Source organism: Aythya marila, assembly GCF_965140915.1.
Source record: "Aythya marila genome assembly, chromosome: 2".
NCBI classification, from domain to species: domain Eukaryota; kingdom Metazoa; phylum Chordata; class Aves; order Anseriformes; family Anatidae; genus Aythya; species Aythya marila.
The window spans coordinates 110465580-110492641 of NC_139043.1; the positions used below are offsets into that span (position 1 = coordinate 110465580).

General features: G+C 38.6%; 1 protein-coding gene across 1 annotated transcript; it reads left to right on the forward strand.

Moving 5' to 3' along the window:
* The first annotated feature begins 22536 nt into the window (after positions 1-22536).
* Positions 22537-26467, forward strand: SNAI2 (snail family transcriptional repressor 2). Its single transcript, XM_082752285.1, has 3 exons — positions 22537-22745; positions 23303-23848; positions 24780-26467. Exons 1-3 carry the CDS (start codon positions 22667-22669, stop codon positions 24959-24961), a joined length of 807 nt encoding a protein of 268 aa, XP_082608411.1. The 5' UTR covers positions 22537-22666; the 3' UTR covers positions 24962-26467.
* Positions 26468-27062: the final 595 nt, after the last annotated feature.

Below are 27062 nucleotides of genomic sequence, written 5' to 3' on the forward strand. Positions count from 1 at the left end.
ATCAGATGCATTTGTAGCACTATGCTCTGCTTCCATTTCCCCTGCTGCATGTCTGCTTCTGAGCTGCGAGGCCAGGCGGGACACTACATGTCGAAGAGAGTGATGCCATCCTGCAGGTGGTGACAGGCCTCTACAGCTGTGTAGTATCATGGAAGTAGAAAAAAGGGTTATAAGGCAAAATGGAGAGAGGGTATTAATCTTTTTTCAAGCAGCACAAGAAATAATGCCTTATCTGTAAATGACATCCAAGGAAGAAGACAAATAAGGTGAGACTCCCTTAGCAATCTTGCCATGCAGCATCAGCAGATGCATGTGAAAAGCATTGTGTGGGACTTCCCAAGGCCAAACAGGGAGAGAGCTGTAAGAACTCTCCTTTTTACTTCCTGATTTCCATTTTCCCCACTTCTTTGGTCTTGACCCTTTGTGTTCTAAGTTTCTTCTCTCGCTTTCTCTCTTGCTCTCTTATGTTGAAAAAACACTACATAATCTTTCATAGTTTTTTTTTTGTTGTTGTTGTTGTTTTTTTTTCAGCACTTCCCATCTCCTTTGCTATCACAATGGGAAATATGCCAGTCTTTGCTTTTTCATGGTAGAGTTTCTTAATTATATATATATACTTTTAAATACACTGTTCAGTAATGAAGACATTTGAAATCTGAGAGGACAAGTAAAACAAATATATGGGCTGTGAAAACCTCAATCACTGCTTGCATTTTAATGTTTCATGATCTACAATATCACAGTATTTTTCCAAGTTATGTGTAATAAAGGTGACCTTTTCACTTCTCAGGAAAAACCCTAAATAATTAATTATCTGTCTAGTACTAACGTCAATAAACATAGTCATCACTTCTTGAGATTTCTGACAGCAGGAGGAAAAAAAGCAATACATTCAGCTCTCATGAACTTCATCTGCTGAAACTAGTCTTCCTTGGATTTACAGTGCTCTCTTGTGGCCACATCAGATAGCTACACTTCAATAATATACTGCTGCCCTAAATCCTTGGTCTTTTTGGCTACTATGGTCACTCTCAAAATGCTACAGACATCTGCCCAAACAGATGGGTTTAGTTCTCCCCATCCGCTTCATCCCTCCCAGCAAGTTAAATAAATTGTAAATTTATTAAAAATAAAATACTTGAGTATTTGAAAATTTTGAGGAGAAAAAAAAAAAAAAAAAGGATTTAAATCATGTCCCTGAAAGAATAATTTAATGACTTTTTTTTTTTTTTTTTAATCTTTTTATTAATAGCAAGGATGTGGATGCTTCAAGTTCTCATAACCTTCATAACCTAATTCATTGATTCACAGGCATTCAACGGAAGAAGCAAAACAAAATATTGTTGGTGATTTTCAAATATTCTTTTGATCAATAAAAAGGTTCAATTGCAAAAGCATAACTTGAGAAGAATCTCTGTATTAGACTAGACCATTTTTGTTTTTACCTCATCCTAAGTTAGAAGAAAAAGGAAGGAAGGAAGGAAGGAAGGAAGGAAGGAAGGAAGGAAGGAAGGAAGGAAGGAAGGAAGGAAGGAAATCTTGAATCAACAGGCAGAAAAATCTGAACTGGAAACATAGTTATTAATTAGCATCTATCACTGATTTGGGCAATTTTCTTTTCATAAAATATCCAGTTTTATTTCACCAACTTTAGTAGTAGTGTAAAAATAAGTGCTCAAAGGAAGATACAATGTAATGCATCGAGTGTAATATATGTCTGCTTTGTACAAAATTTTCAGAAAGAAAATTATTTTTTTACAGAGCAGATATACATGTACTTACTTCAAAGGCACTGTGATCTTCTATAAGCTTACATAAGTAAAAAGGATGTTTCAAAGTGTTAAACAAAGAACACAAAAATATTTTCCTTAATGATTTACTAGTTAGCATGTTATAACATCATTAAGAATATTTCCTAATAGATTAAATGCTAAACATATTCACCTTTACTACTTCACTATATTAATTCAGAATAAGTCTGACTTTGAAAAGAAACCTTACCCCCCCCCCAAAAAAAAAATATATATATATACTGTTTAAGCACATTGGAATTTCAATGTTACATTGATTGAGCCACAGAAATACTGTTTTCACTTAAACTTATTTTTATGATACAGTGGTAAGCTCTGCAGTATTTTGGTGTGGGCCAGCAGCTGCTCATTTCATATGATGAAACTACTGTGAGCTTTAATGTAGTAAATCATCCTTTAGCTAATAGGTTTGTGCTCCAGTTACAAGTTTTGCATCCAGTTTCCTTAAGAAATGAAATCATGTTTCTACAAACTTTGTAATTCTTCTTGGTTTTATTGTTTGGTGTCCCTTTGGTTCATTGTTAAAACCAAAATTGGTGTGATAGCTTTCAAAGAGCTCTTTTTGAAAGGCAAGAACATTTTAATGGTGACATAAATATGAAATAATTGTAAGAGTATCCTTTGCATTTCAAACCAGAAATTTTTAGAAATCTTGCAGTTCAGACACCTTGGTTACAAGATTAATAAAATCTTAGGCTCCAGTTTTGCTGTGAACACAATTCATCCCTTAAATCCAGTCTAATTGGCTCTTTGATGACAAACATTTTAGAGCCCCCTGTAGCAAGCATAAGTGGGAACAGACTTGTCACCATTACCAATGAAACTGTAATCTCAAAAACAAATTGCATCTATGCTCAAAAGACACAAATGGATGAGGCCCCTTCCTCTGAATCCTACATTCTCCTCTCCTATGAAGGAAAACAATCAAACTTAAAATAGCAAAAGCATTTGAGAATTACTTTGTTTTTCCTCAGTCTTTTCCAGAGACATACTGATAGACCTCAAAATATTGTCATCAAACTTAAATTTCAGTGTTGTACAATGGAGAGTTAGGAAAAAAAAAAAAAAAAAGTATATAAAATAGTAGTTAAACAAAGGAATTGATCTATAAATTATTGTTTCTGGCAATTAAAAGTGTGAGAAGTTATAGGATTAATATACCTAAGTACATTACACTATACATCTTTTTCAGAATTTTGGACAAGGTTGCATCAACAATATAAACTGATGCACACTTTTTTTTTTTTTTTTTTTTTTTTTTTTACTTCTGGCAGAACATATACCTGTTTATATCTCAATCCAAGTAGAAAGTCAGACAGGCAGACAGTGAGCAAACATAAGTTTTAGTCATCTCTCTACATTGTAAGCTATGGCACAAAGTAAAATTTATGATGAATTTGACTGATTATGGATTTTAATCATATGAATGTTGTTAAATAGCTTAGAAAGTTTTATTTCTTTATCATTCTTTTAGCATTTTTAAAGCAGAATATTTGTCTGCATTTTTATATATAAATATGGGACTTGTCGATGTGATTGATTTGTCTCTTTTTGCAATGCTACTTAGAATGTAAAGAATTGATCTCATTTTCTCCTGAAAAGCAAAATCATCAAGAGTTCAAGGTGGCTGATGTTACATGCAGCCATGTAAATACTGCATTCTCTTCAAAACCGCATACTTGTTTTGGAACTTTTTGATGTATTGTTCCAATACTAAAGGCTTCCAATCTGAAAGAATTACTTTTCTATAGTGAATATATGTAAAATGTGACAGTGTAAATGGAAAAAAAAAATGTGTCTGATAAAGATAGCATGAACCAAGTGTAATGAGTTGTCACAGTCACATAGAAATTGCATGATTCAGAATTCATCCATGACTGGGTACCTTTGGACTGCAAAATTCATTTTATGTTAATTAAAAGCTGTGAGGTACAATAATACAAAGTCAAATGATTAACAATATGATAGGCTATACATTTTTTTCTTTTTCTTTTTTTTTTAGTTTTACATATAATGGTTAGTAACAAAGATCATTGACAAAATAGTAAACGAATATAAGCTTATCGCTTCTTATCTATGTTAATAGAAGAGAAACTTACAGATCAGTTTGATTTCTTTACACTTGTCCTTTTCTCTCTTTCTGATGAGAAAAATTAGAACTTCATTTTTGCAAATTTTTTTCCCCAACATCCTTTTCATACTTTATTCCAGTAGTGTACATGTATAGATTTTTTTGTATGTTGCATTTGAAATTATTCACTTTAATACCATGAGGCAACAGCTTCTTTATATTTCTTTGCTTTCTCCTTGCCCTTCACTTACTTTTTGTCATTGTTCATTTTCACATCCTTCTGCATTGCTCGATTTTCAATCACTCTCTTATTATACCACTCTGTCTCCTTTACATTTTTGTCTATATTTTTCATTTGACATAATTCTATTTCATGTCCCCTATCTCCTGGAGTTCTATTTTCCTTTAATTTCATTTACATTCCCTCCAACATAATTTTACCCACCTCGTTCATTTGAATTGTCATGTTCTGTTTCATTCAATCTTTTCCAGAGTCCATTTTCTATTCCTTTCAGATGTTTTTTTAGCTTAATTTTGATGGAGAAGAAGGATAAAGGTATACCTTTATACACGAGAATATTTTAACTGTTTCAAAATGGTTGCGTTTTTTTTTTTTTTTTTCATTTAACTTAATCTTTACCTTGGATTTTAAGCCAAAATATCAAGATTTCTATGTAAATTTCAAGTCTAATGAGAATCTACAGTGTTATCTGCTGGATTTAGTAGTAGTTTTAGCATCAGGTTTCAACAGGTAAACACTATACAAATTGGTGATAATAGGTCATTAGTTTGTTAAAGTAAGGCAGTAGAATTATATACAACAAAAGTTTGTTGTATATACATGAGTTTGTTGCACAGCTGTTCATTAAATGATATTATATAGCTGCTTCCCCTCACAAACTGTGTATTAGCATCAGTAAGAAAGACTACCCCTTGAGAAAGAGGTTAAGTAAAGGGATTTCTGCTGATTTACAGATGTTACATTCTTCTCCCTGTATTCCAGTTTTTCTCTCTTGGTCTATGTCTTGTCTGTGCACATTAATGCAAAGCTGTGGGTATTACATCCTGATCTCAATTAAGTCTTTTTCTCTTAGTCATTAACATTGACATAGCAAGATTAAAGGAAGGATTTCTGAGATGTCCATAACAGCCTCTTCTTTTGACAGAGATGTTATTCTTCCTCATTATTCAATGATGTGACAAGTAATATACAGAATTATACATATGCTTTATACCAATTCAGATGAATGCCTTTTCACACAACATTTTGAGACAAAATAATAGACAAGGAATGAGAAACCACATAACACAAAAAATTCTACAGCAGACTAGAAATATAGCATCCACAGATGATTCAATGAAGAATGATGGAATGAATAATCAACTGCAAGTGAAGCAAAAAAAGATGCTTTTACCTTCATGTCTCCCTACAACCCTCCACATGCACTCTTCATGTCTTAAGACTGTGTTGCCAATGTTCTTCCCAGTGTGTCTATGTCACAGATAATGTGACAGAACTAGTGTACTTTGGCAAGGCCAGATGTGGCTGGAGATACTTTCTTACACTTCTTTAGAGAAGGATTGCCTTTCAGGTGGAAATCCCAACTTGAGGATTGTGACACATATGTTCAGAGAGCCTTCTTAATTCAAGGTCTTTCTCTGACCACTCAAACACTTAACTACAGATGAATGCATCTGAGGAAGTCCACCACAATATATTTTACAATGTATTTATATTTTAGTTTTTGCTGTTGTCATTTATTTGTTGGTTTGTTGGTTTGGGGGCATTTTTGTTGTTATGGGGGGTGTTTTTGTTTTGGCTTCTTGCAGTGTTCAGTTATGCTTGTTGATCAATTCTGTAGGCTGACATCCCTTCAGTTTAACTTTCATGGAGCTCTGCAAAGCGACTGTCAGAGTTTGGACTCAGTTTGGCTCAATACTATGTATCTTGACTACAGTGTTGGGTTTACTGGGGTTACTCCATAACCTCGGAACTATTTTCATGCATTTTCTTCCCCAGACTGAACAACCTCAACTCCTTCAGCAACTCCTTCTCTTCATAGGAGAGGTGCTCCAGCCCTTTGATCATCTTTGTGGACCTCCTCTGGACTTGTTTTAATATGTCCATGTCCCTCATGTACTAGGTACCCCAGAGCTGAACACACATGAAACTGACTGGCCTGTAGTTCTCAGGGTCTTTTTTTTTTTTTTTTTTTTTTTTTTTTTTTTCCCTTTTTAAAAATAGGGTTTATATTTCCCCTCTTCCAGCCAGCGGGAACTTCACCAGACTGCCACAATTTCAGATAAGATGGGTAGTGGCTTAACAACTACATCTGCCAGTTCCCTCAGGACCCATGAATGCAACTCATCAGGTTCCATGGACTTGTACACCTTGGATGTTCCTTGGATGCTCTCATACCTGATCTTCTCCTACGTTTGGCAGTTCTTCATTCTCCCAGACCCTGACAGCCTTTGCCTTCTGAGGCTCAGGCTATGTTGCTGGAGCTCTTGCTGGTGAAGACTGAGACAAAAATGTCAGTGAGTACCTCAGCTTTCTGTGTATCATGCACAACAGTGTCCTATTTCCTTCTGGAGAGGGCCTGGAATTTCCCTAGTCTTCCTTTTAGCGCTAACATACCTATAGAAGCCCTTCTTGTTGCCTTTGACATCCCTGGCCAATTTAATTCTAACAGGACTTCAGCTTTCCTAACTTGATTTCTGGCTGCTCAAACAATGTCTCTGTATCCCTCCCAAGACACCTGTCCTTACTTTTACCCTCTGTGGGTCTCCCTTTTCTGCTTGAGTTTGTCCAGGAGCTCTTTGTTTATCCATGCAGGCCTCCTGGCATCCTCTTTTTGCCTGACATCCTCTTTGTTGGGATGCTTCACTCCTGAGTTTGGAGGAAGTGATCTTGAAAGCTTTCTTGGGCCCCTCTTCCCTCTAGGGCTTTATCCCATGGTACTCTACCAAGCAGATCCCTTAAGTGGCTAAAGTTGGTTCTCCTGAAGTCCAGGGTAGAGAGCTTCCTGTGCTCCCTTCCTCACTGCCCTCAGGATCCTAAACTGCACCTTCACACTCCTCACCAGCCACAATCTGTTGGTGAGAATGAGGTCCAGCATAACAGCTCTCCTCGCTGGATCCTCTATCACTTGGAGGAGGAATTTATCATCAATACATTCTAGGAAACTGCTGGATTGCCTATATGCCCTGCTGTGCTGTCCCTCCAATGGATATTGGGGTGGCTGAAGTCCCTCATGAGTACCAGGGCTTGTGAATGTGAGGCTGCTTCTATCTGTCTATAAAGGGCCTCACCTGCTTGGTCTTCCTGATCAGGTGGCCTGTAGCAGACACCCACTATGTCCATTGTCCCTGCCCTCCCTTTAGTCCTGACCCATCAGCTTTCTGTCAGAAATATCCTTCTACAGCCCCAGGCAGAGCTCCATGCACTCCAGCTGCTCATTGACATAGAGGGCAATGCCCCCTCCTCACCTCCTTGCCTGTCCTTCCTAAAGGGCCTGTATCCTTCCATTCCACTGCTCCAGTTGTGGGAGCCATCCCACCACGCCTACGCAATGCCAATGGGATCATAGCCCTGCAAGTGTGTGTACATCTCTAACTCTTCTTGTTTATTCCCCATGCTACATGTATAAAGAAACATTTGAGTTGGGCCCCTGATGAAGCTGGCTTACTGGCTGAAGTGGCTGGAATCCCTTTGTGATGCTCTTTAGGTTCTCTCCTGCCATCCATCCTGTCACCCTTCTCCAGGCTAAGGGCATCTACCACAGACATTGGCATTAAACTGGGAAGAGTGGGATGGACTGACGTTCCCCTCCCCCAGCAACCTTAGTTTAAAAGTGTTCCACTGAAAGTGTTTTAGCTAAGTCTATTTCAGTCTATGCTGAAATTGCCAATATCTGATTATTTAGCAAACTACTGGTTCTAGCACCAGTATTTGCATTTAGAAAGATCTTAGAGACCATAAATTTGCATCAGACCCTGTGGGTATGGATTATATGACTCACCCAAGTTGCTTCATTTCTGAAAACCATACAATCTTTCATGGAAAGGGGGATGACAAGCTGTTTTCTGTCTTTCACTGCCATGATTCTGTCTTTGTAGACTCATTAATAATTTTAAAACTAATTTTCATCTGTGTGCAGCTAACACATTCATCTAAATCAAAGTCAGCAAAGCCTTGCTTCACAACAGGACTGCTGATGAGATATTAGGGAAATGGTATCCCAGCATGAAAGCTGAACCTAACTCCTTACATATTCCCCACACTGAAGAGAGGAATTTCACTGAAAGACTAATTAATTTGCAAAAACATCATTGACCAAACTAACAGATTTTTCTTTCCTTTTAAATGTAATACTTTAAGGTAGTCTACCACTATGACTAACAGAACTCAGCCATGTTAGAAGTAAATTGATAAAGGAAGTGGACTGGCTACTTGAGGCATGGAAAGACAAGGATCTAAACTTCAGATTTTGAAAGGCAATGACTTGTCACTTGTCACTCACCAGGATAATACTATAATAATAGATTATCCCATTTATTAAACTTAGCTTTTTCCTACAGACTTGAGTTTTGAAAAGATCGAAGAAACCAAACAGCCCTTACGTATTATGAGAACCAGAATTTAAATAAGTAAACACCTTAAATAAGTAAATCCTGGTTGTTTCTCTATAACAGAACACTTGGCTGATAGTTAATGTGCTTTCTCTTGATTTCTGATGGTCTTATCAACCTTTACATGAAGAAGAAGAAGCTGTGGTATTTTTTCAGTTTCCATGGGTCAGTGCCAACCCATGCCACACCATACCCCGAGATCAGGATTTTTTGTGGAGAAGAAGGTAGTGCAATACCAGAATGTACAGAATGTGTATGTCAGAAGAGAGCAAGAACACAGCAAGAAAAGTTTGTATTGTATTAATATAGGTGTTGCCTGTGAAATAGAAAAGCTAGGAAGATGCAATAGCGCAGGCATGGAGCCATGCAGTGTCTCCCTGAGGAGTTCATGTGTAACCATAACAAAGTTCAGCTATAAATTCTCCTTTATGGCTTGAAATGCTTCTTAAAGTGATCCAATGAGGTGGGACAGCTCTTTCCTCTGATGAATGGCCTAGTTTACCTCCAATCCAGTAGATGCTAGGCACAGGCTATAACTGCGAGCCTTACAAACTGTCCTAGCAGCTGTTTTCTCAGGAGGAGAAGACAAATCCTTTTCTATCCTTCTGCTCCACACAACCTGACAAGTAAATTTTGCAATGAGCACAACAGAAGCTGCTTTCTTCAGCTGCTTCCTCCTCCACACACACACACAAATGCACTTTCATGGAGAGAAGGTGTGATCAAGGCAGCAAGAGGTAATAAGACCCTGAGTGACATTTTTTTTAACTGAATCATGCCCTTAAACATTCAGCCTACACATTAATCATTGAGTGACATCAAGGATTCAGTCCAAAATTGGATCTGACTAGTACACTTAATTTACCTACTGCACCAAACAGCTGTTCAGCTTCTGTTGAATTTGAAAGCAAATGTAATTAGTGAATGTTCACTGCTGCTTTCTCATTACATTGCCAGCCCATATCATTGGAATAGTTAATTACTGCAGAGACAATGGTTTGACTTACCTGATACAGTACATGATTATTCATCATTGATTCATTTTTTCTTCTTCACTGGTAATTTTGTTAACATCTCTGACAGTACTTAGCAGTGAATCCCCTTGATCTTTTGCATTATTATGTCTTTTCAAATGTTATTCAAATTCTCCAGGTAGCTTACTTCTCTAGATTTTAACGAGACATGAGGTATAACTTCAGTTGACACAGCATGTAACTGGAGAAATAACTTGATTAAGTGGTTCCATGGCAGAACACAGCAAAACATGTTATTCAGTCACTGCTCATCTCACCAGCCTTTATGCTTTGGGATTTTTCTCTTGTTCACAATCCAAGTCCCTGCTAATGGAAACTCCTTCTTTCAGTGATGGCTCAAAATTGATGCTGAGAGAATGAAGGGTTATTCCATAATTGGACTTGCTCTCAGTAGACTTGTTCCACTTCTACCCAGCTTTTTTGCTTTTTTTTTTCTTTTTTTTTTCTTTTTTTTTTTAATGACTTTGAGTGTGTCTTTTAGCTCTCCTGTGCCTCAGTACTCCATCACTAAAATGGAAGTAGCTGACTTCCCAGCCCTGCCTACCAGATGTTGCATCTCCTCTTAGATAGAGTTTCTTCTCTCAAAAGGAAGCTCTGCCTGGATGAAACCTGAGAACTTCACACTTTATCAGTGACCTTCAAGCTGGTGAAGGACAAATTGCACAATTCATCTGACAGTCCTGAATATTTTTGCAGTGCACATGCATATCAGCTGTGCTGTGCTGGCATGGCAATGCACCATACTTCTCAGAAATGCCAGATTTAGTCACTTACTGCACATGTTTGGCATTATTGCCAGGTGTCTGCAAAACAGCCCTAAACTGTTCTGCTGCATTGCCCTCCCATCACTTTGCATAAATACCTGAATACTCTGGCAGAAGAAGGTCGCTGAAGTCCTCAAGAAAGGTGACACTGATTCAGACAGTGCTGAACAGTCATTTGTCATCTTCTTCATACATGAAAACCTACTAGCAATCCTTGAAGAAAAAGAATGTAAAGAATCAAGGAAATGCATTAAAAAAAATATGAAGGTTTAAGGTAGAGAAGCCATGCAAAATTATTGACAAAAGAAGCTTAAATAAAAAGGATTATTAAAAAAAAAATAAAATAAAAGCGATTCTCAGGGAGAATCTGAAGAAATTGAGACAGGGCTCCTAAAGCAATTCAGGAGGCAAATAGTCCCTTCAGGTACCACAGCACTATGCTGACACTTATAGATCAGTAAAGCAGAATTGAAAGGTCTTCTCTGCCACCTGAAAGAGATTTCATATTTTTCAAAGACTTCTCATGTTCTGAGAGATCAATATCTGACATTTACTTGGTTTGCTCATTCTTTCTTCTCACAGATATGCTTGCCTTCTTTTTTTCTGACTCCCCTACATGAAACTTCTTATCATTATACATTTAACAGAGAATCCCAGACAAAAAGGCTGCATGAGCAACTAAGCAGTCCACAAACAATAAACCTAAGCAATATGTCATCTGCACATCAAACCCTTGTAGTATCTAGGAGCTCCACAGAACAGCAAATGTTTGGTTTATATGCTATACCTTTCAGTCTGACTTTTAGAAGGCTTTAAAGCTCTTTTGGTATTAGGTGTTTGTTTGTTTGTTTTTCTATTTTTGTTTTGGTTGGTTTGTTGGTTTTTTTTTGTTTGTTTGTTTGTTTTTAGCTTTTTAACTGCTTTAGACCTCTAGGTTATTTTTGGGTACCTCAGCTCATTCCATAAGGAAAAATTGAACAAGTGAGAAAAAAACAGCATGTGGAACGTACGTAATTTGGCAGTCACTGCTGAAGGGGCCACAGACCAAATCAAACTTCAGTCAAAGTTACTTTTCACCTCCCACAGGAGCAGCCTCTGCAGCCTGTTCATGTCACTGAAAAAGCCTGAGTGTCAAATCAGAGCAATCTACTCTTTATTGACATAAATAGTGAATTACGCAAATTCAGAATAAGTAATTGCCTGAAATAAGCAATTTTGAGCAGCTCGTATAGTCAGTGCTATCACCCACACAAATATTGACTAATTTACTATTATTGGTGAGGAAAGAAAAATGCAATAAAGAAAAAAAGTGAGAAACAATTTTCTTTAAGACCCTGAAGGTCTCTCTTTTTTATATTCTGTGTTTTGTAAATTCTCTAAACTGGATTTTGCAATGGACATTTTCTTAGTAGAACTTTAACATTTCAGCAAAGGATTTCATATTTGTTTCAGCTTATGAATTACACAATAATCCATGACAAGAGTAATTCATTAATATTTTTTAACATGAAGCAAATTAACAAAAAGCCTCAGTTGTTTTTTTGTTTTGGTTTGTTTTTTTTTTTGTCCAGAATACAATCTCTCAAAATGGTACTTCAAAGGACTATTCTACAAATTGGTAAGGACATGTACTCAAAAAGTACAGGTGCAGAATGGCTGAGCTGAGGATAAAGGACAAGCACATGGCAACGTGGCACCATCTTCTGCTTCTGCAGTGGGAAGTGATGCAGCCTTGAAGGAATTTCCAGGACATATGTTCCAGCTGCATCTGCCTCCTTGTCCTCCCTCTGTTTCCTTGTCTTCCTTTTCAGAATTTTGTTCCAGACTTCAATCCAGTCCAACACACTGCTAACCTCCTCTTTAATATCCTTTGTGCTTTAAAGCAGTAGTTCTGAGACCTTCTCAAAAGATAGGGACATGCCATAAGCCCCATTTTACAAATGGGAAACAGCAGCTGAAGCACGAGCAGAAGTAATCTGCTGCAGAACTGGGATTTCAACACATTTCTAAGAATGGAGTGAATCAAGTAGTAACCGCAAAATTACCTTTCATCTTGGAATTCTACTGTCTGGACTCCTGCCCTATCTTGAGTGAAATGGATGTAATCTTTAGAGTTTTAAGGATGTGAATTTTCTGAGGTTCAAACATATCTCCATTTGAAATGTAGGCTATCGGCATCCCCACATTTTGTTTTGTTTTGTTTTGTTTACTGAATTAAGATCAGTCACTGAATGCCAGTTAGTCTTAATTTTACATTAGATCACCTCCTCTTGTAAGGTTTTATTATTTCTACTTCAGAAGACATCAGCTGGACATAATGGTTACTCATTCTTCTTCCTGGTGACGGTTGTAATATGGGACTCAATATTTTCATCTATTGTGTCTGCAATGGAGAACAGTGAGATATTTGGGATCAACAGTAGTTGTTTCCCAGATGTTATGAATATCTAAGTCTTCTTTAAGTAATTTTCTAAGTACCTAGAACTTTTATGACAACTGCATGGGTAAGACGATAGGAGTATAGCATTGGACAGGAGACTAGGACCAAACTGGTACAAAATAAACTGAGATGGATGCTTCATTATGAGTAAATGAAGCTGACACAAAATTTTGAAAAGTGAAGGTAGCATTGGGAAAATCTATGACCTGGACTTTAGAAATTGACAGATTTAGAAATTTTGAAATTACATATAATAAAATTATGGCACAATTTTAGTAAAATACATGTTTTTTTTTCATTCCCTCTCCTCCACCCCCTCACCCTCTGGACAGATATACGTCAGGATTTAACAGGCATTACAATGCATATAACCTGGGAGGAGGAAATGAACTATTTGAAAGATGACAGTAGAAGAAACAATAGGGAAAAGATTTATAGTATTTTAATATTACCATTCAGTATCTTTGCAAATATTTCCTTTAATGAAGAATCAGACTAATTTCAGGAATATGAGCCAACCCTGGATTATTAGATAAAACAAAGCCAAGGCACAGGCATACAGATATCTATGATGTTCCCTTTTAATTGTGTTCCTAGGCATTGGTTTGCCCTGTAAACATCAGCATCCTACCAAGTAAGGCCTAGGCATGGTTTAGCATTTTCCAGGACTGTTTCCAATTGTCAGCTCAGCTGTAGCCACCATGTCTTGGGGAAAAAACATCAGTTTCCACATACAGACATGAGTCAACTGTGACGCTGAACCTCAAGGCATAGCTTCCATTATGTAATAACATTTGATCTATGGAAATGCAGTCTTCTCAAGATTATTATCCTGCAAATTACCTATAAACTCTGCTGGCAGCAGTCTGTCCAGGAAAGATCTCCCTCTCTCATATAGCAGTTAAACCAAAAGATGTAATTGGCTAAGAACTATAGTATGAGCAAGAACTAGTGCATCAACTAATTCACAGTATACTTCATCCACCTTGCAGAGATGATTACTGAGGGAAACACGATCATTTTACAAGTGCTTCTAAAGAGGAAGAGCAGGAAAAGTACATAAGCAATGACAGCCACTGTTGCAGAGAAAACACTCAGGAACATGGAAGAGAAAGTTAGAGACAGTTCAGCAAAAATTTGGTTGATTTAAAAATCAGCCACACTACCATAGCTATAATTAGACTTTGGGATCAATAATGGATCCATTTCCAGCCAATGTGCTGAAACAGCTGCAGCTCACTCCCACCAATACCAAGAGGCAGCACAACATGGGAGTGAAGAAGTGTGGCCAAGTGCTGGCAATATGCAGTAAAGCAGTTTTGAAGCCAACAGGCAGACACAGGCTGTTAACAAAAAGGAAAAAAAAAATCACTTGTAATGCACAGGAGTTGAGGCAAAGACCATTGCCAGAAAAGATTATTAAAGTGATCTTGAGTACTGGGTGTAGTCTGGGGCTCTGCAATATAAGAAGGACATAAAATTATTAGAATGTATCCAAAAGAAGGCAACAAAGATGGTGAAGGGTCTAGAGGGTAAGACAAATGAGGAGCGGCTGAGGTCCCTTGGTTTGCTCAGCCCAGCGCAGGGCAGGCTGAGGGGAGGCCTCATGGCGGCCTGCAGCTCCCTCATTAGGGGAGCGGAGGGGCAGGCGCTGAGCTCTACTCTCTGGGGACAGTGACAGGACCTGAGGGAACAGCATGGAGCTGGGACAGGGAAGGGTCAGGTTTTAGGGGTTTAGGGAAAGATTCTGCACCCAGATGGTGGTCAGGCTCTGGGACAGGCTCCCCAGGCCATGGCACTGAGCCTGCCAGAATTCAAGAAGTATTTGGACAACACTTGTGGATATGTGCTTTAGCTCTTATTTTGCCCTGTCTGCAGTCAGGAGTTGGACGCAATGATCCTTCTAGTGGGTGGTGTCCCTTGGGGGGCTTGGAATTAGATGATCCTTAAAGTTCCTTCCAATCCAAACCATTCTATGATTCTATAATCCTCATGAGTCCCTTCCACTCAGGATATTCTATGATTCTATGATATTCAGTTTGGCTGAAATACAGCGTAATGCAACGTCTGACTGTCCCCACCATGAAAGAATAAGGTAGTAGTCACTCTAGGTTCCCTGCAGCAGCAGCAGACAAACAGAGATATACTGTCATGAGATAAACTCCTATAGTACATATTGCAATCAGCTGAAGGCACTCACAGAAATTAGTATGAAATCTGTCAATCCTGGTGGAGCTGCTGAGGAAGGAAGAGCAGGGAGAGCAGAAAGCCCAGACATCCTCATGCTCACGGAAACCAGAGTTGGCAGCTGTGCCTTTTCATTTTTACAGTCTTGAGCATTTTTCCAGTGGTGAAAAGCCTTCAAGAATATCTTGGATGTTTGGGAAACCTCCCATCAAGGAACAGAGCACAGCAAAGGAGTTGCTACTTGGTAATCTTGAAGATATATTGCTTGATTTGTCTGGGACTAAAAAGGTCACCGACTGTGATGTTGAAAATAGGTTCTGGTGTGCTGAATCACCCAGCCACTGACAGTCTGTGCTGTGCATTTTTCCAGGTACCACTGCAGAAACAAAAGTCTCCAGACATCAGCCTACCCCCAAAGCTACTCCAGTGATAACAGACAAAGACAGAATGGGACTTTCAGACATCAGGTCTGCAGCTGGCAACAGTTACTGTATAAGGTGATAGGAGAAGGTAGTGCAGGATGTATTTATCAAGCTTAACAAAGCCAGAAACAGAGTACTAGTCTGAATGCAAAGAAGCTGTAGCTCAGGAGAACACAGGGCTTCACTAACAGAAGTCTCTGGGGTACAGGGAACTTCTGAACAGCCCCCATGAAATGGAAAGGCCAAGTTCTTGACAGCAATCCAAGAAATTAAAAGAGTAGCCTTCTAGAGCATTTGCCTGGGATTCTGTGTGCAAGTGATAATATTAAATGAGGAAATTAAGAATAGTCAGTACAGATAGAGAATCAGCCTTATAACACTACCATGATTTTGAGGCACATACATAGGTTACAGAAGGCCTTAGGATGAGACAAAGAAGTAACACAGAAACAATACCAACATTTCATCTTCTGTTGCCAGAGCAAAATGAATTTACACTGAAAGAGAGATGCTGGCTCTATGACATGACATCATCGGTTCATTTTGAAGCACAAAGACAAATGTCCCAACTGTTACCAGTGCATACCACTGAGATGCCAAGAGTTAAACAGACAGAAAAGAATTTAGGAGTTTGACTTGTTTGAACAAATAGATGTGAAATTGACAAATAAACAGTAAGAAACATTCACTGATCCACTAAATTAAGATACAGCCCAGGAAAGTTGCCTTCTGTGGCAGATATGCCACATGCTTTTTTGAGCACTGAACAGATGGTTGAGAAGCAGAGGAGACATCTCTGCTGTCCCCCAGAACACAGCATGCTGCCCCATGGCTGCCAGGCAGCCATGATATAAAACTGAATGTCAACAACTACAGTCTCTTCCTACACATGCTACAGCTGGCAGGGAGAGAAGTGAACCAGTTTTGCCTATTGGACCACAAGAAACTTCCTGCACTTTTAAAGCAAGAAATCGGAAAAAGTGCAAAGTAGCTGACCAGGTAGGTGTGGAGGAAGAGTGACCAAGAAGAGGTGTCACATAGACATTTAAACCCAGTCCAAAGGTGGGAACTTGCTGATACTGACACAGACAATTTAACATCAGGGTATACAAAGATGGGTTTTGCATATTTCTGGCAGGCAGTAACTACCTCAAGGACAGTCAATCAGAAAATAATTTTGTGGGGAACCTGAAGATGTGGTCAGAAAGGTAGGGCATACTGGAGAGGACCATAAATGTCTCTGGAAAGACAAGAAAAAAACATTTCAATCATTGTATGAAGAATTTTGCATGAACATAATAACTGACATTACGCAAAACATAGGTGGCCAAATCCAAGCACTGTACTCCACCAACTAGAGTAAAGGGACAAGCAAATAACAAGGGAAAGAGTTTTTATTGTATTCGAAAATCTACAACACTGCAATGGATTGTGGATAAAGGTCATATCCTCAGTATAAATAAAAAAATTCTTAATAAAAATTATATATATTATATGTGTGTGTAATCCTTTATTATTTTATCTTTAAACAAATGCAGTAACATTTGCTGCAAAAGGAAATGATACACCATGTTGTGTAGCATTTGGAGAAAGGAGCATAAGCTGTTGGAGAAGAGGCTACAGGAAGGCATAGTTAAAATACACTTAAGAATTAAGCTTTTGAAAATGTCAATCTCTTCATGCTTCATTTAGTAATTTTCAAAATAGGGATAACATGTTGTCTCCCACACATACTTGTCATGCGATTTAAGTGTCTATGTTTGAATTAGTCTCACAATTATAATGAAATGTACAAATACAAGCATATGTAGATACATAAATGTATGCATGTGCACGTGTAAAATAATTTACAAATCTGTGTGTCTCTGTCATCTGTGCACACAAACCACAGAGGGGTCTTGAATGAGATTTTGCTTCTCACTTTGAGGTAGTCAACAAACAATAAAGACAAAAAAAAAAAAAAAAAAAAGAAAAAGAAAAACAGTAATAAAAATTAAGATCGAAATCCCCAAACCATGATAAACCGGGGTTACCAGATTACTAGATTACTAGGAGGTGATCCCTGCCTGATTCGAAGCGCCCATTTCGCTCGGCGGCCGCATGGTGGGGCGGCGGGCACGGCTCTCACCCGGGAGCGCGCAGTGCCCGTCCCGGCAGCGGCGCCCAGCAGATGGCTCCTTCCCCCCGCACAACGCTCGCTCGGCACCCAGCTCGCTTCCAGCCTCCCATTCCTCTCAGCCTTTGTTTCTCGCCTGAATTATTCCAGTGGCACGCTGGAAAGTCAGTAAAATGCAGTGCTTTTTAGTTTTCAGAGTGCGATGCACAAAGCATCTGTTTTCAGAGTGCGATAGTTTAGCGGGGATGTACAGTGCATTCGGTTAACAAATACTTATCACAGTATACATGCATAAACAGAGCTGTATTTATTGGTCTAGAATCACATCTCAGTTCTGCTTGAGTAAATCTGAAATAGTTCAGCTGTAGCCGGTGGAGATACTACAGATGGGAATGACAGGGGAATTTGGCCCATTGTTAAAATATCTTCATGTAGAAACAATGTAGGAAAATTGAACTATGACCAGGTTCCTTCATTATGAGCTAAATTGACTCTAAATTGAACCCTCTTAAGTCAGCGAAGTTCCACAGGTGTGAAGGAAAGCGCACAGAAGCCGGCCTTGCTTGAACTACTTGGTCCAAAAGGGACCATTTTGCATCTTACTAATAAAGGCAAGTTTCCTCACAATTAACATTCTTTACATATGTATATAAATATATAAAGAAATAAATAAAACATTGCAGACGGGCTTAGACCTCTAAGGCACCCTTTTCAAAGCTTCCTGACTTTGAAAACTTTGAAAGTTGAGACTGAATCAGACTTTGTGGTTCAATGATCGTTTCTTTAATAGGCTTAAACTGGAATTACAAACCTGAATAAACCAAAACACAGAGGAACACAGTTCTATAACATGTCCTAAAAGCAAATTTGGTTTTTAATCTCACTTAATGTCAGAAGTTTAGATCTTATTACATAACTGAACTTGATAACTCTGACTTAAGGCTACTGATTTTAGAAAGAAGAAAAAAAAAAATATTAATTGGTGTGAAACCTTCAAAATATGAAGAATTTTAACTTGGAACTAAAAGAACTTTCTAAAATGCAGAGATTTCTTTTGACTCATTGAACTTTAAGTATACAAGACGCAAGTTCCACGTGATTTCATACCAGTCCCTCTAAAGTTGCTGCCATTTCTGCTCATACTTCTGGTCAGAATTTGGAAGGATGAAGTAAAACATGAGAAAAAAAAAATGTTTCCTAAAAATGTGTTTCAAAAAAATTTACTAAGGTATATAAGTCAGGGCAATGGGAAGGAATACTATTTCCTAATTGTTTCTCTCTACTCTGTTAATTTCAGGCTTACCCCTCTCAGCCATTCAACATAATTACAGCTGAGGTACTCCTCACCTTTTAGGTCTACTAAACCTTTACTGCCTCCAAAAGTTACACTTCTGGTTTACTTTCCCAGGATATACCAGCTGGCACTAAGGGAGAAACACAAAAGCACAGAGTAAGACTGAAGAATTGCCAATATATTCCACATATTATTGGCTATTGAAAACTGATATCCTTTTAATTCTTCTTCCTCCATAATAACCATTTCATTCTTTCCTCTGGATTGAAGGAAGCTTATAAATTGAAAGAGCTACACTGTAAGCATGAGTTACTTCTGCTTTTGCCCCTCCTGGGATGAAGTTGTCACCTGCATCAGTAACCCTCCAGAGCTATTTTTGGTATGCTCCACTGGGCTCAGTGCCTCCTGGGGGTTCCTCTGAACCTCGCTGCACTACCTTCCATGGGCTCCATGGCAGGCCCAGGCAAAACATGTTCAACACTGCTGTGTCTGCTGCCAGACAAATGTAGTCTACTCTAGGAACAGTGATCCAGCATAACTCACTTAACATTCTAAAACTACTTTTCATGATTCTGCTGTGACTTATCCAGATATTTACTATTTTCTGATCCACAATCTTGCTATTAATTGATGCTTGGTAAGGACATAAACTTTTTAATGAGAAAAACTGAGCTGGTAATGGTTTAGCTTGGGTCTTTCTTCCCTCTTTGATAACAAACACAGTTCTGGCACCCTTCCATTTCCAGAAAGCCATTTAACAAAAGTTGCTGCCCTTCTCAGAAAGCCTGACAGGAAAGGAATTTGGTGGAGCTCTCAGAAACTGAGGCTCACAAGTTGTTATTTAGACACATAAGCAAGTGTCCTGGTCTTAAAAATAAAAATAAAATCTGCTACATGGTTGAATCTTTGGGCCTAGCCAGGCTGTCAGTGCAAAGCACATACCAAGCTTTCAGGCAACGGATGTGCTCAGGTCACTTCCCACCTGCTTCACAGAGCAGCAATTAGCAGTACAGTGGCATTAGCAAGACAGCTTTACACCAGCTTTCAAAGTAACAACCTAAAGAAGCCTCGAAAGACCAACTAATTGTAAAATGCACAGGGGAAGCACTCAGCCTGACTTTTTGGAGGTGGACGCAAGGCTTTGCCCGCAGGCAGCAGGAGCCGTTGGGTGCATCCGCTGCCGTCCATGAGCCCTGCACCTCCCTGGCTCCTCGGCTGAGGGGAACCCTCCCACCCTCTGTGCTCGACCTTTGTGTTTCCTTTCTTGCTCAGGGATGGATGCTGCACGTCGGCAAGTGCCCTCTCATCCACATTTGCCGTAAACACCCAGAACACCTGTTTACTCTGACTCACCCACCCCTCACACAGACTCTCCCTTTTTTTGACAGCAGACCTCACTCAGGTAGTATGTACTGCTAATATCCTTTCAGAACCGTGTAATAACATGCCTTCTATCCAATTCCTAACATCCTTCAATCAGCTCAGCCAGTGGGCTAACTGCTTACGCTTCTGTGATTTATATAAGTGCAATTAATTTAAACTGCATCACTCCGGTGTTATGCTGGTGAAAATGCCCTGAGAGGGAGTACCTCACTGGTGAATCAGACCCTTTACTTTTAACAAATATACAAAGGAACAGATCTCGAGCCAGTGAAAATCTGCATGGCTCCATTCATTTCAACACACAAACTTAAACCAGCTCAAAGTCTGAATCACAGCTCATGTAACAGACTATTTAGATACAGACTAATGCCTCACATCCTGAAATGCAATGCTTTCCCAGAGCTGGCGGGGGACGGGTACTTCTCAGATGGAAGAGCTGAGAGGGGACCGGTGCCACAAACACCCCTTTCAAAAACGTGTTGTAGATTTCTTCATTCTTTTACGGAGGAGGAAAGCAACAGCTTGTGTTCTGGCCAGCACTGCTTTCTGTGCTGTGAAGAGCTGCATTTCTTCCTCCACCCCAGCTATAAAGCAGGTAACTTGGGAGTCCCTTTCATTGCCACTTTCCCTTTCCTTCCCTAGTCTGGGTGTGTTCCCTGCAGCTTGGAAATCCATGTGACACCTTCCACTGACACACACCAGAGCTAGACACTGAACAGCTGAATCTTTTTAATCAGTTCTTGAAAATGGCTAACTTTCCCTGCACTTGTTTTGGCATCCCAAAGATTAAGAAGTCATGCAGCTTGACAAAGCACTTTGCTCTTACGTGTCTTAACAGAACCAGAGAGAGAGTTTTTTTTCATGTCTCTAATCCAACACCTGCTGCAAAAAAAAAAAAAAAGGGCTGGGGTGGTCTCTGTGCAACACCCCTCCCAACAGGACAGAGCCCTAGCTGCACGCCGGCACGGCATACCAATATGTGCCCAGGCAGGTGGAGTTAAGACGCAAAGGGGGGAGAGAGGGGGGGAGGACAGAGCAGGACTCAGTCAAAGTGTGGTCTGTTAAAAATCCACCAGTGTTCAGCCGTCCACATTTTCAAAATGCAAATGTTTTAAAATTAAAAATCATATCTGTGACTAAATGGCTTCTCAAAATCAATCTAGATAACCAGAAAATTCTGTGGCACATTTGAGAGACTTTCATCCTAAATGAAATACATAACTCAGATTATACCTTCATAGGAATTCAAGAGGTCCTAAATATACTAATGGAGAATTACATTTAAGAGACATTTAAATTACCCAGTCTATAATTTTGGGGGTTTTGCTTATCTGTGCATCTTTTGACTGCTTTGGATAATTAGGAAAATTTCCTTGGCAATGCTCTAAGAGGATAGGCAAAAGAGTGACATAACTACTCCCAAAGAAGGAAAGGTCGGGGTTTTGCATTCTGCAGATTTTTAAAGTAAAAAATTAAAGTATCCATCATATGGACAGTCTGAAGCAGTATGCATGTGTGTAACATATAAAACCTATCACCCAGCTCTGAAATATGTCGCCTTTTCATGGGCTGCTCCCTCTGCTTTGACTCATTTGAAGTATCTTGCTGGCCTTTCTGCCTGGAAGGGCCAGGTTAGGGAAGCATGCTGCTAGTCTCCAGCATTTCCTGAACACAACTTTTCAAAGGCAGCTCCCAAACAGAGCGGCACACAGTCTGTTCAAAACCTTCCATTAGCTCTGCTGGCTAGTTTGTTATCTTGTAAGGTCTCCCCCCTTCTGCTCTTAATGAACAGTTTGTTCCATTGTAATTCTTATATCAAGCATCTGGAAACCAGACAGATAAATTTTTACACACCAGATAGATTAAAAAAAAAAAAAAAAAAAGTCTTTTAGTACACGTGACTTACCCAAGAACAAAAAAAAAAAAAAAAAAAAAAAAAAAAAGAGGGTCAGCTGAACCAGTAAACTGACCTTTTTTAAAAAATAAAATAAATAAAAATTAAATTAAATTAAATAATAATGAAAAAAAAGAGAGAGAGAGAGAAAACACTATGACCAACACGGTTTTCTAGACAGAAATTCTGAAAAGCAACATACACTTTGCAGCAGGATAATGTGCTCTGACAACAGACTAGCTCCTCTGTTCACAGCTGTCTCCAGCGGGAGGAGCTGAAACCTGAAGCAAAGCCTCCGAGCAGGGATTGGATCCGTCCTGCGAGGAGCCCTCCCAAAAAAACAGGCTGTTTGGAAAAGTGCTTGAGAACATCCAGAAGTGATTGGAGGAGCGGAAAACCCTTCCCCCCTGCACCTGACTTGTGGGTATTTACAGCACTTTTCAAGGCGCCTCTGCACTGCCACTACACAAGCAGAGTGCATGGACGGCGCGGGGCAGACAATGCGATAGGGACCGATGCACCAGCAGTGATAGTGTGCGTGCGTGCTGCACACCAGCTGGGCACCGTTACACAAATCCGAAAGGAGGCTCTGGAAGAAGGAGAAACCCTGCATTCAAAATGCCACGCTCCTTCCTGGTCAAGAAGCATTTCAATTCATCTAAGAAGCCAAATTACAGCGAGCTGGACACTCATACAGGTAACAAAACGAGATCGATGGCCGCCGCTTTGCTTCTGAGGTTGTGTTTATGGTGTGGCGGTAAAGAGGAGGGGTGGGATTGCTTTTACAGGCTTTGGAGAATGGGTTAGTTCACTGCTAGCTCTTTTATCTTTTGCTTACAACGAGAGAGTTCTGAGAAATATGTCAGTGCTCCTCAGAATGAATCACAAAGTTTGCTCATCCACTTGAACTCAGTTATTATAAGAGGATTTGGAGTTTTCCTGTTCTACATCTGTTGGAAATGGAATTGAAACTTTTATGCAATTCCTTCAGGAAGTTTCACTGCTTCGGTGTATCAGGCTGCATAGGTTTAGAAAGAGCATGCTGCCTTGAAGAGACTCAAACTGTAACTCAAATGCTGTCTCTACCCATCAGTATATATGTATCAAGTAGTATTTCCTTAGTCCTCCCTATATTCAGACAACCATACTGAGTTTTTGATTTATGCATTTTTTTTTAATCCCACAAATGTTAATTTTGCTGCCTTCTGAAATACTTTTCAGTTCTCTTACCTTAAAATTTTCTTCTTTCTCCAGTGATTATATCCCCATACCTGTATGAAAGCTATCCAGTCCCTATCATACCACAGCCAGAGATCCTGAGCTCTGTAGCTTACAACCCCATTACTGTGTGGACTACAACCGGGCTGCTACCGTCTCCACTACCTAATGACCTCTCTCCACTTTCTGGATACCCTTCATCTTTGGGAAGAGTCAGCCCACCTCCACCTTCTGACACCTCCTCCAAAGATCACAGCGGTTCAGAAAGTCCCATTAGTGATGAAGAAGAGAGAATCCAGTCAAAGCTTTCAGACCCCCATGCAATCGAAGCTGAAAAGTTTCAGTGCAGTTTATGCAACAAGACCTATTCAACTTTCTCTGGGTTGGCCAAACATAAGCAACTGCATTGTGATGCCCAGTCTCGGAAATCATTCAGCTGCAAGTACTGTGACAAGGAGTATGTCAGCCTGGGAGCACTTAAGATGCACATCAGGACCCACACACTACCATGTGTCTGCAAGATCTGTGGCAAGGCTTTCTCCAGACCCTGGCTGCTTCAGGGACACATCAGAACCCACACTGGTAAGAGCAACCATTACAATTGCAGGCTGTTGTTGCTATATCATCAGAATGCCTTTCTGATTATTTTTTTTCCTATAGGTAGAAAAAAAGCACTGTTTCTTGACTGACCTTGAAATGCATATGTGCAATTTCAAATATATCATTAAATGGGCAAATTCTTCCTTTTGGGGGCCTGAGTGAGAGGAAAGTGTAGCATGGCCTCATAACTGTGTGGCATATTCTGGCATAGATCAGCATCGCTCCTCTGATAATCCCAGGATGGTTTAGCTTGTTTCCACTAGCTGAAGGTTTTGCTTTAAGAATTTTATGTTAACTTTCAGGCTTTGGAAAATGCTAACTTTAAGAAGGCTTCAGCTGACTCTGAAGTAGCAAAACAGAAAGGCAATGCATGAGTCTAATCATTGACTCCTTAAGCAAACGGCAAGTTTTGCATGTGCTATCTCAAGTCCTTAAGAATTAGAAACACATCATCACCAAAGAATTTTTTTGTATTGAGGCAAAAACATGATCTTCAGTATAACACTGGGTACAATGTAATGTCTGTACAGCTGTTTGCTGCTTTTCAGTCAAAGCCTGGTTCCAAGTTATTCACACAGAGCTAAGTAGAAAAGACGCCATGAAAATATTTGAAAATGCTGGGAGGAGCCCAACCTAGAAATACTGCCTGCACCTGCAGATACAGAAGGTGTCAGCAGCTTGTCTTTGGAGACTGTGCTTAGCAGTATATTCTGAAAGCCTGAGTTCTGCAAGTACAGTCAGCAGTGCTGAAAGCTGCTGTATCTGTGGCCTGATTTTTTATTACACACGTTTTTTATTATAACAAATCATTTCTGTCTGCTTGTTTCTTAGGATAAAAGTGAGTTTTTTCTGTCCTAAATGTACTTTTTTTTTAAAGCTTTATTTGTATTTTTACTTAATGTTTCCTTTTTAGGAGAGAAGCCGTTTTCCTGTCCTCACTGCAACAGGGCTTTTGCAGACAGATCCAATCTGAGGGCTCATCTGCAGACCCATTCGGATGTGAAGAAATACCAGTGCAAAAATTGCTCCAAAACTTTCTCCAGAATGTCTCTTCTGCACAAACACGAGGAATCTGGCTGCTGTGTAGCACACTGAGTCATGCAGTCAATGTTTACCTGGACTCAATGCATTTCTCCACTCCTGTTTCAAATGATAAGTGGAAATCCAAAGGCATTTTCTTTTCTACTTTTCAGCCAAAAACTAAATAAAAAAATAAAACACCAAAAAAAAAAAAACTCATTAAAAAACAAGCAAACAAACAACAAAAAAAAAACAAGCAAATAAACAAAATAGTGGGAGAACTTAGAATGTCAGTAGAAATGAGCTTTAAGTAGTTCTGTTCAGTCACACATTCACATTCTTAAGTGTGAACTCTGAAATACGGGGAAAGACACGATGCATGACATTTCAAGTAGATCTAAAGGAAAAAGCATTATCAGCTTTCTTTAGAGATGAAGCCAAATGTATGTAGTCTTTTCTTGCTTAGAAAAGGCTGCAAAGTTACTAATACATTCCTGCCAAGCCATTTCAACCAAAGAAACAGTATTTTAAGTGGAACTTTTGATAAAAATACTACCCAAGTGAATTTTACTAGACACCATTTATCTCAGGTGCCTTAAAAAGTATTCCAAGTTTACCTTAGTAAATGTTTAATATTATTCATTGCTGTGTTTTTTTTTTATTTTTTATTTTTTATTTTATTAAAAGCCAAGGCCGTCATTAATGATCTGAAATGCTTTAAAACTGCATAATTAAGAGAGGAAAAAGAAAACATGTAAGAGAATGTATGAAAAATTGAAAGCCACAAATTAATTGCATGTGCCTTTTAAAAAAAATACTGTAGCTTCAAACATTCCTGGTGCATGCCATCTTTGAATATGGAATAGTTCCTCTAAACTTTAATCTTTTTTAAAAACGGGAATAAGTGCAAGAGAGGGGGCTCATGGGAGTTTGACAATTATTTTTTTAAATGCACAAAGGAAATGCAATATTTTCAGCATTACCCCTCCAAGTGCCTTTTTTATTGATGATTTTGTAAAGTATGTGGACATAATGTAAATATTTTTATTTTTATATGACCGAATGTGTTATGAATGAAAGTGAATTGTTGCCTATAGCAGCATCTATAGATAACTTGAAGAAAGTGTGAAGTGAAATTTATGTGTTTTTTTTTTCTAGCCACTTTTTTACAATAAACATTTTTAAATAAGATTTCTGCTGTTTGTTCTAATTAAATAAAGGGACCATGTCTGGATTAACAAGGGTATGGAATACAGAAAAATGCAAGTGTCTCTACATGACAAAATGAAGATGAAAGTGAATTCTTAATTCACAACTTTAGGAAAAATATATATATTCATTTGTATTTTTCAAACGTTTAGAACAGTACAGAATATATTTATGGAATCACTACTTTAAAACACTTCTACCTTTTTGTTACTTATAATGGTATGACCATATTGTGAAATATATTTTATCAAAAGTATTATAAAAAAAAAATCTTGCATTTTAAAGAATTTAAACAGTTTAAAGAATGCTATTAGAGCATTACAATTATTACTATTATTACAATACTTTTCCTGAGATACTAACATTAGGAAATTTGGGCCTTATTAAAAGTTCATTAAAGTCATTGGAACCTTACAGGATTTCAGCAGCATTTGCATGCTTCTTTAAAGTCGTCTTTAAGTCACAATATGATATTTATATGGTCATTTTGGAAATAGTAAAGTTATTTTGCTAAAGTATCTTACATATCAGAACTGTCAAGTGAATGTATTATGATTGTATAACAGCTAGTATATCACAGAAAATAATTATTCAGTAATAAAAATCAGAAATATTTTTATTCAGAGGATTTTACTAAGGACTCCAAGTTCTAAATAACATAAAAGCATTACAACTTCAGCAAATCATGTCTCATTATTACAGACTAGCGTAAAACAACAGTATTTTCAACTTTTAACCATACACATAGCTAGAAAACAAATAAACACTAGTTGGCGTCCAATCTCAATAGCAGTATGTCTACACTATGTTACTAGGAGAAGCAAAAGATAACAAAACCAGAATTCCAACCAATGAACGAGAAGATTACAGTAGGACATACACAAGTTACAGATTTCTTTAAAAAGAGTACATTAAAAAAAAATAAAAATAAATAAAAATAAAGTTACAGATGATACCTGTATTGAGT